The sequence below is a fragment of the Nuphar pumila genome, chromosome 15 (assembly GCF_984573655.1).
Source record: "Nuphar pumila chromosome 15, dmNupPumi1.hap1.1, whole genome shotgun sequence".
Taxonomy (NCBI): Eukaryota; Viridiplantae; Streptophyta; class Magnoliopsida; order Nymphaeales; family Nymphaeaceae; genus Nuphar; species Nuphar pumila.
The window spans coordinates 1953445-1973935 of NC_143263.1; the positions used below are offsets into that span (position 1 = coordinate 1953445).

At 36.6% G+C, this 20491-nt stretch overlaps 1 protein-coding gene across 6 annotated transcripts in view; it reads right to left on the minus strand.

The window, feature by feature from the left end:
* Positions 1–498: 498 nt before the first annotated feature.
* LOC149814097 (uncharacterized) overlaps positions 499–20491 on the minus strand; it is a 49058-nt gene continuing 29065 nt past the window's right edge. For 2 of the 6 annotated variants that reach the window (XM_089989585.1, XM_089989584.1), the window contains exons 21-29: positions 18706–18818; positions 18514–18607; positions 16984–17203; positions 15069–15199; positions 9281–9427; positions 3664–3792; positions 2756–2854; positions 2295–2333; positions 499–1098 (exon numbers count right to left, since the gene is read on the minus strand). In XM_089989585.1, coding sequence (XP_089845711.1) covers positions 961–1098; positions 2295–2333; positions 2756–2854; positions 3664–3792; positions 9281–9427; positions 15069–15199; positions 16984–17203; positions 18514–18607; positions 18706–18818 — 1110 coding nt within the window. In that variant the 3' untranslated portion in view covers positions 499–960. Of the gene's footprint in view, positions 1099–2294; positions 2334–2755; positions 2855–3663; positions 3793–9280; positions 9428–12030; positions 12108–15068; positions 15200–16962; positions 17204–18513; positions 18608–18705; positions 18819–20491 lie in introns of those variants that run through there. The other 4 variants (XM_089989583.1, XM_089989582.1, XR_016427984.1 and 1 more) reach the window with 3 other exon arrangements.

Here is a 20491-nt window from a genome sequence, read left to right on the forward strand (position 1 = left end):
GGCCCAAACCCAAAGCAGAAGAGGCAGCGTTTGCAAAGCACGATCCATACCTTTAACCAAGTTGGGTCATAATCTAAAGCCACCCAGATACCCTAGACATCGAGTGCATTACATCACAAAAAGAAGACTCCAGTTGAGGAATGAAGCACAATAGTACCACAAAGATTAACCAAGCACAGCCCTGATCTCCAATATTCCTTCATGACAGGAAACCGCATGGCAGATTTAGCAACTGGACAAGCCACTGGTTCCCAAACACCTGTATATTTTGGTCTTCATTACTTCTTCCAGACAGAACCAACAGAAATAGCCAAAAGTCTATAGAACGAAAATTAATAGTGTTTCCATTGTTGAGGACCATTTTTGTCATACAATCAGGTCCAATTTCTCAGGCAAGGAGGATTTCACAAAGCAGTCCAAGAAATGCATAGAGTGCAATTGTCGAATGAGATTTTCAGCACACAAACCAAAAGTTAGTATATCAGAAGAAAAAGATATGCATGGAGGATGAAGCCAAAGCTTATATACCACGAGAATTTACAAAACCGAATATCAATACTGAACACAACAATGGATAACATTTACATTTCTTTCACTTGCTTCATACTGATGCAGTGAGCAAAAGAATTTTTCATTGTTACCTTGTATATCCTGCCAAGAAAAAACGACGACCATAACTTCTGCAACCTGAATAACAGCAAAACATCCAGCAATCATCTCTTGCAGTCTCAAATCCTCGCATACCCATCTTTCAAGAAGCAATAAAACCAAGTCTTCAAAGGTTTTCGGCCCTAAATCCTCCCTCTGTAATCCAAGCAGTCAGCATTTGTGATCAAGTTCCTATTTACAATATGAACTTGTATTAGGGGGAGTTGAAGATATCTTCCTTGGCCATATATCATTGCCAAATTGGTTAAGCACCACCACCAAAGAATAGGAGCCACTGAGAATTATATTACACTATTTAACACGGAAATCATGTCTAAATACAGTAAGATTCTGCGTGAATTTGTCCCTGTTCTTTGAATCCAAGCTTCGGGTGACATCAGCCATGAGCTTGTCAAAACAAAGGGCAAGACGTTGCTGCTGATCTGATGGCTGCACATGAACAGGGTGAGATGATCATGCACTGAGTTAATCACACGACCTGACTGACTATCATGCATAATGTCCTAGATCATATGAATAGGCATAAAAGACTAGCTAGTATCAAAGGGTGCCGTGAGAATTTAGAAGATAAGATAGCTTCACCCCTGTCAAGAGACATAAGGAGGTATGGCGACAGAAGCCCAAACCGAAATTCAGTCAAAACAAAATTTGACTCGGAAGGCACAATTTAGTAAAAGATAGGTATAAATAAGCAGAGAAGGTCTAGCCTCTAGACTATTTGATGTGTCTACTATCATAGCGACAAGCCCTGACAGTATCTACAAAAATACACCATGCAAAACCTGCAATGGTAACTAAGATTCTCAAGGTTCATCAGATTACTACCAACCACAAGCACACCCTCCTAACATTTTGAATATCTGCATAATAGAACCTTACTGTGCACTGAACTAAAAAAATGAACATCTGAAGAAGAGGACCATGCAGTAAAATTAACACACAAATAGGGCGGTAACCGAGCTGAACAAACCGAACAGGCCATGTTTGGGCTCGGCTCATTTACCAATGAATTGAGCTCGTACCCAGGCGAACACGAGCTGGCTCATGTAAAAACATTCCATGTTATTTATAAATGGAATATAAATTTTTTTATATATTACAATTAAAATTTATATATTTTATATATTACAATTAATAGTTCATATTTTATATATTATTTTCATGCATCCTATTTGTATAAATATCTAATGCATTCTTCTCCTTACATATTATGCTTAAAATATATATCATACACTATGTTTTATCTATACGAGCCAAGCTGAATACCCTGTGTTCAAGACAAACTCATTTAAGCTAAACAAGCTGCTCGTGGCTCGGCTCGCCAGCTGTACAAAATGTTCAAGAACAAGTTTGTGACGAGCCGAAACACGAGCTGCTTGGTTCATTTACCAGACCTACGGACAAATATGAACCATTAATGTTTTTCTCCACCGCCAGAAGAGGTACACTAAGGGGGTGTCTGCATTGGGCATGCCAACCTAGAAAAGTGAGACAAGGTGGGACTTGAATCCTGAAACTTATCCCATCTGCTTACATGAGTGCATCCAATAAAGCTTTCAACTGTAAGTCACATGGCCCCAACCTAAAATGCACTTGAAATACATGAATAAGAAAGTAGGGCTAACCTGCGATGTCAAAATCTGTGCTTTCAAGTCATTGAACATCTGCAAAATAATTAGTACAAACTTAGTGATAGGAAAAGATGCAGTACATAATATATTGAAAACTGAAGAATCCCAGTCTGGGTAGAACATTGCGACAAGCATGTAACCCACTTCTTAACTTTACAATCAAATACAGAATCATTCAGATATATAGACATGCAAAGCTTCATAGCCCATGAAATATATGACACACTGATAAATCTCAATGTCAACACATTTCTGGAACAAACTTGCACCCAGAGATTTAAATTCTGCATTCGGATGCAGCAGGATAAACAACATGCATTATAACCTAGATCTTCAGTTAGAGATTATTTGAATCATAGAACTCAGTTTATCACTTCCATGTTGGTATTGATCTTAAACGTACCAAAAACAGATTTCAGGCTTGTAAGTAACTAGTTATGGGGACAGATAATTACCTGTTCATTTATGAGTATTAAGCTGAGTATTGGCCTGCTAAGACTCCACTGATGACTACATTCTTCAAAAAGAAGAATCTCAAACAAAGTTCTTAATAACTGCATAACCATATAAGAACATCGAATCCCCATAAGAATTAACAAAAAATAAAATAACTGTGTAACCATAGATGAAACTTCAAATAAAATAGCAACAGAGTTCTCACAGTTGACTAGATAATGTAAGTAGAAAAAAAATTAGAAAAATCATTTAAATTCAATCAAACTAAGAGGTGAATTAATTGAGGAAGCTCCTTACACTTATAAAGGTGTAAACGAACTTATGCACCGTTCTATAATAAACTAGTATGGTATGGATTGTGACCTTTAGTTTGCAAACATAAACTAGCAGAAGAGCTACATTGGATCTGTGCATTACCCTAAAGACGCTTTCACGACTAATATAAAGAGGTAGCATACGATAAGGTACCATGATGATGGGACCACCATCCACACAAGAATGTAAAGACATTAAACAACAAAAGAAAGAAACACAAATAAACTAAAATAAACCTGAGTTGGGTCAGTGGTTCTAAAACACTGCTCCAGACAGGGGAAAGGATAGCCACCTCTGCCTCATTCCCTTTTCTCAAAGATAAATGAATGAAACCAAATTCACACAGAATGATATTTGGCAATAAAACTAACTACATGCAATAATAGCATGCCCTCAGTCAGGAAAAATAATTGATAATGACAGATATCTCTCACAAATAACATATGAGCAAGGTGCAATCAACAGAACCTGCAGATGTAAGGTGCCAAAACAAATAGTGTATAGCTACGATAGGAAAAAGAAGCTGAATCTATTCTGTGAAACTAATTACTACAAATTTTGAAACAGAAAATCAGAAGGAAAAAGGAAGTACCTCTGGAAACAATGTAAGACATTCTGCAATATGTCGAGCAAGATTCATAGCAACAGGGGATGTGGGTGCTTCCCCAACCGTTATATTGTTGAAGTAGAAAACTGCCAAGCTATCCACAGCAGATGCACACTGACAGGACAGTTTGGGAAAAGGAACCACAGAATCCGTTACATAGAATCAATATTTACGGACCCAAAACATAATAACTGAAAGGAGTGACAATAGTTGATTTTAGAAAAATTTAGGCATCAATCCTATTCTATGATGTAAATTTTGTACACCACCACCCCATCCATCTTTGCCGGAATAAGTACAAGATCATTATCCATCTAGAATGGAAATGGAAGTAGTCACTGTAATGAAATAAGCGGAAGAAACCAAGAATGCTAAAGCATTCACTATGTCCCACACGGACAAATGCAACAAGCACAAGAGAGAAAATCCACTAAGGGATATACAAAGGGCCTTATAAAAAGGCTACACACATGAAAAATAATATCACTATTATTGAAGAGGAGCTCTCAAGAGCAATACAACATACATGGGGGGTTCCCCCTATTTATAAGAAGAGGAGACCAAAGGGGCTCCCAATAGAGTCGTTGGGAGCCCCCAACGGTCACATATGTGACCGTTGGGGGCCCCAACGACTCCATTGTGGGGCCCCTTTTCGGTATCCAAAAAATACAAAAATAAAAAGAAAAAGAAAAATAAAAAATAGTGAAATACGAGAAACAAAATAAGTACCCCTATGGGGTACTTTGTGAAATGACCATAATACCCCTATCGGGTATTATGGTATTATTACATATGTTTTAACACCCCCCCTCAAACTTTACGGGGGAATGACCAAAAGTTTGCCAAGGAGGAACAAGAAGCGAGGAGCAGGCAGGGCTTTGGTGAAGAAATCAGCAAGTTGATATTCTGAAGTGACATATGGCAGTGTTACTGTCCCACGAAGATATTCATCACGTACATAATGACAATCCATTTCAATATGTTTCGTCCTCTCATGGAAAGTGTGGTTGCTGGCAATGTAGATAGCACTTTTGTTGTCGCAACAAAGCTTCGAAGCCCCGGTAATTTCGACTCCCATATCTTGAAGAAGACTTCGAAGCCACACCAGCTCCATTGTAGTGGTTGCCATAGCCCTGTATTCTGCTTCAGTAGAAGACAATGAAACTTTCTGCTGTTTCTTGCACCTCCAAGCAATTAGCGAATCTCCTAGGAATACACAAAAGCCAGTAGTTGAGATTCGATCATTTGGGTTTCCTCCCCAGTCAGCATCAGTATAAGCTAGTAAATCTAAGGAAGAGATTGAGGATAGGAATAGCCCTTTAGTCAAAGTATTTTTAATATATCGAATGATCCGGAGCACAGCACTCATATGCACAGATGTAGGAGCATGCTGAAATTGGCTTGCAGAGTGCACAGCATGAGCAATATCGGGCCTGGTGATAGTCAGATAGGTGAGGGAGCCTGAGTTGCCTGTAGGGCGTAGGATCGTCCAGCAGAACTCCATCCTCCAGTCGTAGTTTAGCATTGATAACCTCGGGAGTCTCCACCTTTTTATCATCTGAAATCCCAGATTTGAAACATATGTCTGCAGCAAGCTTCATCTGTGACAGTATATACCCTCGAGGAGAGTATGCAACTTCTATGCCAAGAAAGTACCTGAGAAAACCCAGATCAGACATATCAAAATTATGTTTTAACATATTTTTAACTTTAAGAATACCGCTTTCATCATTGCCAGTGATGATCATATCATCAACATAAAGCAGAAGGATGATGATACTATTACCTGCATTTTTAACAAAAAGAGCAGTGTCAGTATAACATGAGCGAAATCCCAATTGTAACATGATAGCACTAAATCTATCATACCAAGCCTTAGGGGCTTGTTTAAGACCATATAAGGCTTTTAATAACCGAAAGATTTGACCTTGGTTAACACTGATTCCCGGCGGAGGATCCATATATACTTCTTCATTCAACTGACCATTAAGAAAGGCATTTTTAACATCTAATTGGAATATAGGCCATTTCTTAGATGATGCTACCGCAATTAAAGTTCTAACGCTTGTCATGCGAGCCACGGGAGCAAAAGTCTCCTCATAATCGATGCCATATTCTTGTGAGTATCCCTTAGCAACTAATCTAGCTTTATAGCGCTCTAGGGAACCATCACTTTTAGTTTTGACTTTGTAGACCCATCGACATCCTATAGCTTTCTTATTTGGAGGAAGGTGAACTATTTCCCAAGTTTTAGCTTTATTTAAAGCATCTAGTTCAACTTTCATTGCTTCAACCCAATGAGGTATACTTTTTGCTTGATTATAATGGGAGGGTTCATAGTAAGAATGCAAGGCTATTAGACAAGCTCTATATTTAGGTGAAAGAGTTTCATATGAGACAAACCTATTAGGTGGAATTGATTCTCTAGAAGAACGCCTAAGGGAGGTTTCTTCTAGGGGTTCATTAAGCCGCAAGAATTTTTCTAAAGCACTGATAGGTTGGGCTTCCTCACGCCGAGTGTATACTTGGAGATTGTCACCATTAGTTGGTGATACATCATCATGAGAATCATGAGTATTTTCTAAAATTTCCGGATGACTCAAAGAGTCATCATTTGAATCTTCTAAAAGATCATTGATAAACATATAATCAATTTCATTTGATTTTTCCAATATGTCAAATCCATTTTCATCTTCTAAAAAGGTTACATCTTTGGAGACAAATAACTTATTTTTTTATGATCAAAGCATCTATAGCCTTTTTGATTTTCACCATATCCTAAAAATACACATTCTATTGCTTTAGGTGACAATTTATCTCTTTTATGTAAAAGAACAAAGCATTTACACCCAAAAATCCGAAGACGATTGTAGTCGGGTGTCATATTAAAAAGTTTTTCATAAGGAGAGATACTATTCAATTTTGAAGATGGCATCCTATTAATTAAATAGGTGGAGGTTAACACGGCTTCGGCCCAAAAATTTTTAGGAATATTTTTAGAAATGAGTAAGGATCTAGTGGTTTCCAAAATATGCCTATGTTTTCTTTCCGCTAGACCGTTTTGTTGAGGAGTTCTTGGGCAAGATTTTTGATGACAAATGCCATGTTGTTTTAGATATGCTTGAAAATCATTTGATAAGTATTCTCCACCCGAATCGGATCTAAGAATGGATATTTGACTTTGAAATTGATTTTGAATTTTTGCATGGAATTCTTTAAAGAAGTTAAAAACTTCCGATTTAAAGTTAAGAAAATAAATCCATACATATCTAGTATAATCATCAATAAAAGTAACATAATATGAATAACCACCTTTAGATAGAACCGAAGATGGCCCCCAAACATCGGAATGCACCAATTCAAAAGGTCTTGTTGTCACAAATGATCTAATAGGAAAAGGAGTAGACTTCATTTTGCCAAAAATGCAATCTTTACAATTGATATCTTTTTCTTTACAAAACTTGTGTCCAAAAGGAAAAAGATACATTTTAGAGTAACTTGGATGTCCAAGCCTTTTATGCTAAGTTTCAATATTTTTGTCTTGGACATAAGTACAAAATGAGGTATTTGGAAGCATTAAATTATCCATAAAATAAAGGTCTCCCTTCCTATGGCCTTGCCCAATCCGCTTCCCGGACCGGAGATCCTGCACAAAGCACCCTTGTGATGAGAAAGATATTTCACATCCATGGTCGGCTATTTGAGAAACGGAAAAGAGGTTAAGATTTAATTTTGGAACTATTCTAACTTTTGGAACAAGGAAATTTTGAACATTTTTAGAATCAAGAGTTCCAACACCATTTATTTTGAGAAAAGTTCCATCGGCCGTAGAGACACAAGACATTTTTGAATTGGTGTGCACATTGGTTAATGCATTTTCATGAGGGGTCATGTGAAAAGAAGCTCCGGAATCTAAAATCCAAGAGTACGTACCGGGAGGTGATGATGAGGCAATGGCGGCACCGGAGGTGGAAGAAGTGACCTTTAAGATTTGTTGAAGAGCCAAGGAGATTTGTCCAAGAGTGTCTTTGAGATCCCTGGTCTTGCCGTCATCTTCTTTGGTGGTGGATTCTTCAACGGAAGCCACCTTTGGCTTGAATGCCCCATTTAGCTTTGGGCAAACGGGTTTAATATGTCCCGGCTCATAACAATGGTGACATATAATCATTTTTCTTCCACCACTCCCTTGCTTACCAAAATGAGGTGGTTTGTATGTTTTAACATGATTGCCGGGTTTAGATACGGCAAGAACTTCCTCTATGCTTTTACCCATGCTATGCCTAGTCTCTTCTTGAGTAATCTCGGCAATAGCTTCTTCTAAGGGAGGAAACGTGGATCTATGGAGAAGTGAGGATCTCACTTGTTCAAATTCGGGACGAAGCCCAAATAAAAATTGAAACAATCTATCTTGTTCCATTTGTTTTTGTCTTAGAACCACATCCTCCATAGATACCCATTTAGGCTCTAAAAGAGTCAATTCATCCCACAAAGGATTTAGAGCACTATAGTAATCTTGTATGCTCATGTCGCCTTGTTTTGTGGTTCTTACTTTTTCTTGCAAGAAATAAGCTCTTGCAAGATCCTTTTGGGTAAACATACCCTTCATAAAAAACCAAGCTTCATTTGCCCGGCGGAATTTTGCAATATTTGCACATACCTTAAGTTCGACATTATTCATAAACCATGCAAGGATTTTTGCATGGTTGCTCTCCCAATCTTCCATTTGATGATTATAATCTTCAATGGCCTTGAGACGAGCATCGCCTTCAAGTGCTTTCTCTTGATCTCCTTCCATCTTTGTGAGCTTAAGTTGGGGTTCCGGAACGGTTCCCATTACATAACCCCAAAGCTTCTTGCCTTTGAGATTATTCTCCATTGCGGATGCCCACATCATGTAATTTTTTCCATTGAGTTTGAATGATAGATCGATCTTGACTTCCATTGCTACACAAGGAAGATGTGAGAAAGAAAGGAAGTAGAGAGAGACAAGATTTTACCTTTAGAAGATCTTATGGCTTTGATACCATGTAATGAAATAAGCGGAAGAAACCAAGAATGCTAAAGCATTCACTATGTCCCACACGGACAAATGCAACAAGCACAAGAGAGAAAATCCACTAAGGGATATACAAAGGGCCTTATAAAAAGGCTACACATGAAAAATAATATCACTATTATTGAAGAGGAGCTCTCAAGAGCAATACAACATACATGGGGGGTTCCCCCTATTTATAAGAAGAGGAGACCAAAGGGGCTCCCAATAGAGTCGTTGGGAGCCCCCAACGGTCACATATGTGACCGTTGGGGGCTCCAACGACTCCATTGTGGGGCCCCTTTTCGGTATCCAAAAAATACAAAAATAAAAATAAAAAGAAAAATAAAAAATAGTGAAATACGAGAAACAAAATAAGTACCCCTATGGGGTACTTTGTGAAATGACCATAATACCCTTATCGGGTATTATGGTATTATTACATATGTTTTAACAGTCACTAGAGTTTTGCACACTCAGCCACTCACGCGAGGGTGTGTGAGCGTGCCCACACACACACACACACCATGATAAAGGAAAATGAGACAACCTAAATTTTAAGTGGCCCACCTGTGATGAGATGCCGGCATCCAAACTCTTTAGACCCGATTCAAGAGATCCAACAAAGTGCACGAAGGTGCTTCTATCCAGATTAATAATAACAGCAATATGACTGCTGAAGAGGATGTCCAAGAATGCATAGTAAGCTCGTGCAAGCTGGAGCAGCAGAACATTTCAGTGTGAATCATTAACAAATTTCATTCAAGGTTCCATCTCCAATTGATAGAATCATTAAACGTATAACTTGCTTGATTGCTTCCCGTCCAGCATGAAGAGATAAGAAAAAGTATGATATAACAAAAAAAAACTTCAATAACAGCTTGCATAGCCCTTCACAACAATGAACAAAAACCAATTTAAAGTACATCATGGCAAGAAGTTTCCAACAATTGCAAGTATTTGTAACTGAAGATTGAAATCTCTCTAACAAACTGAAATTCCCTAAGGTAGTTTGTCAGAAACTCTCAGAAAAGCATCTGCAGCTGTGAATAAAGCCAGGATCATGAACAATAACACTCAAAAGGTTTCGCTATGCCAAACAAGTTAAACAAACAGGAGAATTTAGAACTTTTTCATTATTTTTCAAAATCCATCCCATCATCCAGAGAACCGTGTTAGCTCCAACAAGATTTAAGCAATCTTTTTCGGCTTTTGATGTAGATAATCAAAGATCATGTGTGCCATCAGAAAACCAAAAAAAATTGTGAAAGCACAGCCACACAAATTTCAAGCAAGATGATGAAAAACAATCTGCTCTATTTCACTTTATTATCCCAAGAAATAAAATAACAGAATCAGCATTTCCTAAAGTAAAAGGTGAAAATGCCGGCATCTTCACTTTTTATACACCAACCAGGTCATACCAATTTCAACAACTGGTGAAAGACTTCTGAAAAGCAAGAGAAGAAGGGAATAACACATTTCAAGTCCATGAAACCAAGTAACTTTCATGCCAGAATTACTAATGCAAAACCAAACAGCATGAAAAGTCATTCTAAGATATATTCATCTAAATCCCACAGGAGTATTCAAAGATATAGTGTGCATCTAGTCAAAGGATTTAATCAATAATATATGGGTTAGATGATGAAGAAACCTTAGGTCTAGTTGTCAAGATGGTTACATCTCTAGTGACATTATTCTTAGCATTAACGCATGGATGGAACCTCAATCAACTGGACATAAAGATTATTTTTCTGTGAACAAGATATGGAGGAATTTCCCATATTGTCCATATGCAAGATCATAATTATCGATAAGGGCTTTTTTCTGCATAAAAAGAGAATGTTTTGTTAGAATAGAAGCAAAAGTGATGTGGATTATTCAAGAATCGAAGTAGATTTGCTTTATAAAAAGAAGATATCAATGAACTTCTATGAAATGGTTTCACAGGATTCAGCCAATTGTCCCGATCGTGCAAGATCATTGAGAAATAGGAATTGGTGTTATCAAAGAATTTCATGTGATTATTCCTAGTATGGAGTGAGTCAATCATCCACTTTGGAAACTTAATGAACAAAAATGTTGATATTGTTGCTCCATTGATCAAGAATTTCCATCTTTGGAAAGTATGATGATCATCCAATAAGAAAGGTTTCAATTTATTCAAATGAACGATTTGAACACCTATTGATTCTAACTAATTGCAGAGTTGATCATTCAGACCTTTCAATTAATAGATGTGGATCTCAGACCTATGAATGGGGATATTCCTGATACTCACAAAGAAAAAAGTCACTTAGACAAAATGGACAAGTGACTTGGACAAAAAGAAATGAAGTGACTTAGACAAATCTTGTTTGTTGATAACCTTGCACCAATCAATCAAATGTTGATTAATACGTTATCGAGAGAACACTACTTGAAAACGGTTCTTTTGTTAAGAAACAAAATGCTCCAAATGGTCCACTGGTAGCAAGTCGTTTTCAGATGCAATTGAAGGCAAAAAGGGAAGACTTCTCAAGACTACTTGGTAAACAGGTTGTTTTGTAATTGTGGTTGGCCCTTCACTTTCATTGCATAGATGTGAATTACCTAAAGAAATACCAACATAGCTTTTCCAAACATTTATAATTTGTGGTATAATTAGACAAAATCTTGCTTCCAACATAGGGCTTGCTAAAGTAAAATTCGAGAAAAAGAACCATTGCATGGGAAATACTTCAAAAAGTTATGCAAGGGAATCCTGTATTGCTAAATAGAGTACCTACTTTGCATAGAGTAGGCATGCAGGCATTCTAACCTATTTTAGTGGAGGGGCGAGCTATTTGTGTACATCTATTGGTTTGTGAGGGATTCAATGCAAACTTCGATGGAGATCACATGGATGTTCATGTACCTTTATCTTTGGAAGCGCAAGCAAAAGCTCGTTTACTTATGTTTTCTCATACAAATCTCTTGTCTCCAGCCATTGGGGATCCCATTTTCGTACCAAGCCAAGATATGTTTATATGGAGCTCTATATCTTAACAGTGGGGAATCATAGAGGTATTTGTGCAAATAAGTATAATCCATGTAACTCCAAAAACTACCAAAATGAAAGAATTGATCATTCACCCCATACAGTACTGTAGAGTGAGTAGGGGTGACTTGTCTATCAATTTTTCCACTATCAGCCCGAAAAACCAAACTCTTACATAAAATTGTCAGAGTACAATTAACCTCTGGATTTGAAATCATTGCTTATATACCTGATATTAGCCATAATTTACAAGAACATTTTGTAGTATTATTAAGAGGAGGAAGGGTTAAGGATTTACCCGGTGTGAGATATCACATTGTTCGATGGAAATCCATCCACCCGGTTTCAGCAATTTGCAAATTCTCTAGCAGCTAGCTAAAAGAATGAAATTGGCAGATAAGATGACAATACTAGGTAGCATAGATATCATTATGGGAGAAATTGATCATTGAAATGATAATTGAAGAAGCACAAGCTATCAATTCTTTTTTCAGATCAGAATCCTCAAAAAAGGTCTATAGGTTCATATGGTTATTTATACCCATTTTCACTCTTGTATTGGGAATCACAATAGGGATATTAATAATTGTGTGGCTAGAAAGAAAAATATCTGCAAGGAAACAACGACAAATTGGTCTTGAGTATATTGATCCCTTGGGGATTCAATGTTGATGAACCTAGAAAAAACAGTTGAAGGTTGGAACGAACATATAACAAAAATTCTTGGAATTCCTTGGGGATTCCTGATTGGTGTTGAACTCACCATAGCACAAAGTCGTATTTATTTGGTTAATAAGTTCAGAAAGGTTTGTCGATCCCATGGGGTTACAAATTCATAATAGGCATAAAGAGATTATTGTATGACAAATAACATCAAAAGTGTTGCTTTCATAAGATGGAATATCTATTGTTTCTCTACCCGAAGAACTAATTGAATTGTTGCGAGCAGAATGAGCAGGTCGTGCTTTGGAAGAAGTCATTTGTTATTGAACCGTCTTATTAGGAACAACGAGAGCATCTTTGAATACTCAAAAGTTTCATATAAGAAGCTAGTTTTCAAGAAACCACTTGAGTTTTAGCAAAAGCTGCTCGTTGAGGATGTACTGATTGGTTGAAAGGTGTGAAAGAGAATGTTTATCGGGGGGAGGGGGTGTTGAAACAAGAGACTGTTTGTTTCATCATAGAGACTTACTTGATTCCTGCATCCCAAAGGTAAAGAATTTCCATCATACAACAGAACTAGCAAACTCGTGTCTTGGACTCGGATCACTCAACCCTTGACTCGCGAGTCAGCGAGTTGACTCAGTCACTCGGACGAGTTAGGACTCCATAATTTTGAGTGTTATTACATAAATACGACATGAAAATAATCAAACTTAAGGCTGCATAATTACTAAATTTAGCACATGATATCAATTATTAAGCTATACTAGCATACAACTCTACATAATGTTAACATTTATGATTTAACAATATTTAATTCTTTATAACAAGTACCTTTACAGTGAGCATTGTCCATTAAAATCTTGAGATGCATGTCAAAAAACACAAAGGTCATCCGGATCGGTGATCCTAAATCGGCAACACATCTAGGGGCCGATCCGGGTCAACTCAGGTGATTCCCAAGACGACTCGCCAGGTTTGCCAACTATGATTCTATGAGATCTAATCCAATTGTTCATAAGATTAGATTCATTACTAGCTAAGCTAATACTAATATAATGGTCATTTTTAATAAAGAAAATATCAAAACCAAGGGTAAAGGAATTAATAATGAAGCTTGGATTGTGCATCAACAGTCAACCCTCGGTAGAAGGTTCTATCAGAACAATTATTTATTTTAGGGTACCTCGTCTTTTTTAGAGGAAGTGTGGGGATAAATGACAAAGATATTGGAATATCAGTTAGAAGAGATAATGGAAGCAAGGGTTCAATTTGGTCATGGTACTAGGAAATGGAATCCCCGAATGGCACCTTACATCTTTGCAAAGTGTAAATGTTGTATTTTCCGGTTAGAGACATCAAGGGGTCAGATCTGAGGTCGGGTACCCATCCGACCCAGATCGGTGATCCCAGATTTGGCAACAAAAACAAAGATTTGAATAAAAAAATGTTCAAGTTTGGGACAAAGGGCTAAAGCTTAGTCGGATACGGATCCAGATATGAGCAGGTTTTAAAGAGAAGGGTCAGGCAACTGACCCGGTGTAACCTAGTGATCCAAATATATTTACATACACAAGAAAAAGGCAAAGTAACAACGCCAAAACTTGAACCTTGAACCCTGTATGCAACAACCTAACAGCTGACCACTACACCAACACATCTTGTTTGTCATATCAAAGGGAAAAAATAAATATATGAAATATAAACACAAATTTTGACAAACTACCAGACGCCGAACCGACCCGTTAATAAGCCAACCAGGTTCAGGTTTGGGAATATGAAACAAATATTTGATTGGGTATTGTTTTGTTCATGCCTAACCTGACAATGATCTGAACCCAAACCGGTTATTGCTTATACGGGCGGATCAAGGTCAACCCCGACCCAGCCCTGATCTGACCTGTGGACAACCTTATTTACGGTACGTCATTATGGGTTAGGTTAGTATTTCTGGTAGGTATACTTAATTTGCTCATCTATTTTCTCACGTCCCCATATATTATCACTTCTTGTTGCTTATTTACTTCACAAAGTTCTGAGTTGCTACAGGTAAGACACAGCAAGTTGTGATCCTAGCAAAAAGATCATGCTGAACATTGATTGAAAGGTAGTTGAGGGATAAGTACCTAAGGTGAAGATAAATAGTCCAATGCAACCATTTTGGATTATAATGCCTTCAATATTTTTAGTCTCTGTCTGCTGCCAACTCTATTGTCCACTAGTCATATTTTTCAGCATAGTTCTCTAATCTAGTTCTTCTGGAAGTAATTATAATGGACACATTTTCTTCACTAATTACACAGCAATGATGGCTTTTTCCAGAAATTGAGAGAAATTTGTCAATCCATTATAGGTTCAGATAGCAAGCATTAAAGGCATGATCCAAATTCCTAAAGGGGCGAAAAAACATGACCCGACTTGTCAACTTAGAAATGAAACAGCACATGAAAGCTAAAACACGATACTCTATCACTGATGGTTTTTTATTTCACAAAGTGTTCTAATAATTGAAGTTCCAAAAATATGTCATTAACATCCACTTGGCACTTAAGACAAAACTATTATTATCTTCACAAATTTATTCTACAAACCAAATTGCAAGAGTATTAGAATCAGCCAAATTCACCAAAATATTTTGCTCACAAGATAATATATTTCAGCAAGGCATCACACCTTTGGGAATGCTAGTATATCAGGAAGTGGAATTGATAATGCCATCTTCAGAGAAATATCAAGAGCATCTGAGAGAGCTCTATCTCCATATAATTCGAAAACACCAAAATTGACATAGTTTCCAGCTAATGCTGCATTGATATTTCAGATTCAGCATACATTCATAAGCACAAAAAAAACAAAGATTATGTAACAAATAAGAAGCACACAGAAGCTTAAGAAATCTTGATCAATTCTGCAAACAAACTTGTTTTTTATGGGCAGCTGGCATCCTAGGGAAGGCAATTGCAAACCAGGTTTAGATAAGAAGCCTTAACAAAAAAGAATTGACTTGAGTATTGATATAACTAACAATTAGACCTAGGTTCACTTAATGGAAATGTTGAGTTGATTATATTATTTCCACAGAAGCAACATCAGAAATCTGAAATACAACACCCGGAGTGCAGACTGTGCAGACTTGTGCAAATCAAACTATACTTGATTGTTAAACATAAAGAAATGCGTCATATTCTCCTATGTCTCACCTTATGATATATTAATCATGCACTCTAATCTGGATTACAACATAAGAGTGTATAACTATATGTTAGAAGAGTGCAATTCTTGGAGATGGCAGCAAGCTCTTATCCAGTTCAAGAAGGCTCCCATGTGGATGAAAGTATGACTAGAAAATGGAAAAGTTCAGCGGCCTCCTAACATGCATATGGGGCTCAATAATGAGCCAAGCATCAGCTCATTTCGCCCCAGGGTCCACACGAATTCATTCAAATGAAATGATCTTGAGCCTAAGAGCAGGCTCTAATTAGTCAATCTGCAGAGTCTTATTTAAGCTTGACTAATTAAAAGTTTTAAAAAGTACACAATCGTATTAATTGTGTTATTATACCTAGATGGTTGCTTTTCTATAAATCAATGGTCCCCAAGATTCTTGTGGAAATTTTTAGCCCAAATGATTCACACGAGGGATGAGGGACAAAACTATTGTGCCCTTCATTAAGGGTTTTTTTGAAACCAACTTGAGAAGAGAGTCAATTGGGCGAGAGACAATTTTCATTCTTGTGGAAATTTTTAGCCCAAATAATTCACATGGACAAACTATTGTCCCTTCGTTAAGGGTTTTTTTGAAACCAACTTGAGAAGGGAGTCAATTGGGCGAGAGACGATTTCCATTTGCAAGAACTGAGAAGCAATCTCCAGTAGTAAGTCTGAAGCGGTCATGGGTGCCCTCAATCGGCAAGTCTGCGATGGTGAGAGGCACTATCTAGTGCTGAGTCTGCAGTGCTCCACACTTGAAGCTGGTTTTCCCAAACTGTGTCAAGTCGAACAAGCCAGAATCAGACTTGGACAGGCTCATGTGCAGCCCTATATGTATATACATCACAGATACTTTCTATTTTCTCGTCATATCTAAAGGGTTATATTCTTTCATATGTATTAAGGAGTACATCACATTTGCCACAAACTCCATTGACAAGGGTGCTTTACTAATTTATAAATCATAAAACAGAGAAATCATGATCCCCTTAGTTCTTTTACTAGTGAAGGGTACATATTCAAGAGTTATAAGAAAACAAACAACCTAAAAGAGAAACTATAAGAGATTGATTATCAACTTAAACATCTATATTGCATCATTCAGGTGTAAGCAGGGATAACCACAGTAAACTTTCTTCAACAAGTTTAGAAACCGAGCAAACCCAGAGTCAACACCTTCACACACGCACCCACATCAACAAACACACACAAAGAAAAAGGCAAAAAAGGGCATTAAAAAATCTATTTCAGAACAAACAAAACAACAGATGAACTACTGCAGTTATCAGCTAACATTAATCTACATATGGTAGAAGCCGCCTAATATTTTAGCAAAGCAATATGCGAAAACATTAACTCCGAAAGCCGATATCAATACCCCTTGTAAGAATAGTCAAGCATATCCACATTCCTTTGTATCTGTATGCATAGACATCTGTGCTGACAGGAAGGGTCAAAATCCTTGATCCATATGCCACAAGCAATTTGCTGACCTCTCGAAATAGAAGGATGCCATTGGGAGATGAAGAGTCAAAAGTTAGGCGCTGGGATTTGTTTAGTACAAATTCTGCCATGAATTTTAGCAATGGAGTCGTAACCTGCAGAAATCTATGATGTTAGTACCATAAAATTTTTACTAGTAATACTGAAAAAATCAACATGATGTGTAGTGTAACTCATTGAAAGAAATTCTGTAATCTTTCAGCATATTTGAAATTCATAATAATAAGTATGCATATATCTTGGTGAGTCAAATTATGGAGATGTTACAGGATTTCCTACAAAAAGCAAAAGATAAGAAAATATAATGTAGAAATAATATAAAAGATAGGAAAAGAAGAAAAATAAAAGATTTTGAAGCATGTCAAAAATAAGATAAATAAAGGACATTATGGTACTATCACAATAATATTGTAATTTTTAGAAGGCAGAATATTCCCATTTTTTTCTTCTAAAAATTGCTTTCCCGCTATATTGTGATAATACTACTATCTTTGACTATGGCCATAAGTATCAACAAGTTAGATTCCATGGTAGAAAATAAATCTAAATAACATGATTCTATTCAATTAGTACATTGGCAACTATGTGAAGCACGTGTTGCATTGATATAACTCATCAACAGCAAAGATCGTCCCATCTACACAGGGTTTGCTGTTGGTACAGTTTATCGATCCATTCCTATGTAAACTTATTGCATCCCTCCAAGTATTTATTGTTTACCATTTTCCTAGGTCCATAAACACATCATCGCCCTTTTCATATTCATGTTTATGCCAAATACAAGACAAGTATGCACATGCACGCACATACCAAAAGATGGAAGTGTCGCATTTTCCAATGTTGAACGATAATGAACTAACATCCACACTTGATACTCTCAACATTACTTGGTACCACTGGTTAGACAAAAAAATACTCGACAAAACAGGTGGATAATGGTTCAACGCATGATAATTTTATGTCAACTGATAAGAGAAAACCAATAAACCCACACAAGAACATGGCAGATATACATCGAGTGTAGAAAATGAATATATAAAATGCCAAATTCTCCAAATATAATAATTTCCCACTCTTACTGCCTCCCTACACACACGCATTGATGATAAAATGAATGTACATACCCAACTCTGTGCCAAAGAATGAATAATTGGATTGGAAAGAACACGAGGCAATACTCATAGAGGCTACTCTAACAAACAATGATGCCTTGAATCTCAACCTAAACTAGCAGTTACAAATCATCTGTTTTCTCAATATCTGTACCATAAAGCTTAGACATTTACTGAAATGATAAGCAAACCAATCTCAAGCCTACCATGGGTAAAAAATAACAATTCATGACAAACAGTGCATAAATAAAGGTCAATATTAGCAATGAAAACTGCAATGCATGTCAGCTCACCTCTGGCGTGTCTAACCAATGAGCAACACCCTTCAAGAGAAGTGGTATGTGTCTTGGGTATAGCCAATCAAATAGAAGCCCATATGTCCTACGACTGCATCAAGCAATGGGAAACCAGTAATCAAACCCTTTATGAAAAATACCAAAAAAATATTGAAATCAATGAAGAGTATTTTATTTGAATACACAGACCTATTTGTTGCCATCACTATCCCTCTGAGATCCCTCATTAGACCAATCAATGCATATTTAACAGCATCCGTACGGAAAAGAGCATCAGGTGTTGACTCCAAAGTAATAAGAACCTTCGGTTGAATATGTCAGTCAAAAATATTTCAACTGAATGGTTATGCTCAATTAGTGCCAGACAGAAATGACAAATGAACTTCACAAAAAAAGATGTGCAATAAATTCTGATATTTTTTTCAGGAAGACTAAATAATGAAGCTCCAAAATGAAAGTGTGAAGCAACAAGTCACAAATACTTTTTCAATGCACCAAAGCAACTGACTTATGGAACAGTAACATGCCAACGCTGTGTTTTATATTATGAAATAACTCATGGCACATGAAACTGAACAAACCGCAGATCAGGCATGCTTGCAAGAAAACATGGACCACAATTCTACCACGGATGTAAGATGCTACCTCAAAGTGATTGAAGTGTTGGATGTCAATTGCCATTCACTTTAGAATCAGTCAAGTTGGTGTTAAATTGTAATTTATAAGACAATGTATTTTCTATATATATTTTATATATATAAAAGAAGATACATATACATATATATATTTCATATATGTATATGTATTCATCTACTTGTATATATAAAATATATATTTCTTTATTGTATTGGCTGTAGGGGTATTTTAGTCATTTCTACATTTTACGCATATTCATGTTTTTGAATATGATTGTAATTCCTCCTTTTTATTCTTTTTATTTTTGTAATTTTTTTCATTTCTTATTTTTGCTTTTTTTATATAATGTTTTTGTACATAGTCAGTGGCTGACTGTGTACAGTGTACAACAGTCAACAGTCAGCCATTGACTGTGTACACAGTTTTAAAAATATAGACCTTGGGCTGATTCCCAACGTCTCTAATAAGAGCTGTTGGGAATAGCCCAACGTCTCTTAAGTTTGCTTATAAATAAGGGCTATGTGAGCCCATTGTATGTATGTATTAGAGTAAGGAGTTGTCTCCTTAAGCTTATAAATACTGTGCATTTATTGCACTTTCTTTGGTGTAAAGCTTATAAACACTGCATTTATTGCACTTCTTTTGTGGTGTAAAGCTTATAAACATTGTGCATTTATTTTGTGTATTGAGTATTTGAAGTATCAAGTTATTTGAAAACTTGATTGTTTGCAAGGATTCTTCACAGTTGGATGATAGTTAAGCTGTGAGACTACTCATTCATATTGAGTATTCTGTCTAAGGTGACAGAAGTATTGGATGCTAATATTAGACTCAGTAATTTTAGTTCAAAAACAGTCAGACAAAGTTACGAACTATAAGACCACTCCTTCAAGATTTCTTACATATAGACAAACCATTAACAGAAAAAACACCTAAAAGATAAATGGATCAAAATCTCTGATATGTATGCAAGGACGCTGTTCCACATGGGTGAAGTATTGGATACTGTTCATTTTAGGTTCAATCAATTCAGATTTCTTATTCACATATAAACCTTAATACTACCAGTAAACACATCCCAAGAGAAAGCATGCCCACGCAGGCCAGATACTGCCTTGAGATCGCTAGCTGGCTAGACTTAATACTATATATCATTTTTAAATGTAATCTTTCCTTCTGATAACCCATCTTATTTGTCTATACATGTCAGGAAATTCTAGGCTACTACCGTAATCTTGAAGTGATAGTTTTGAATTATAGAGTGTGATATCATGAATTTTGTTTTCTAAACTATTACAATTGCAGTCACCCAGAGTGTGATGCAATTATGGCATAAAGT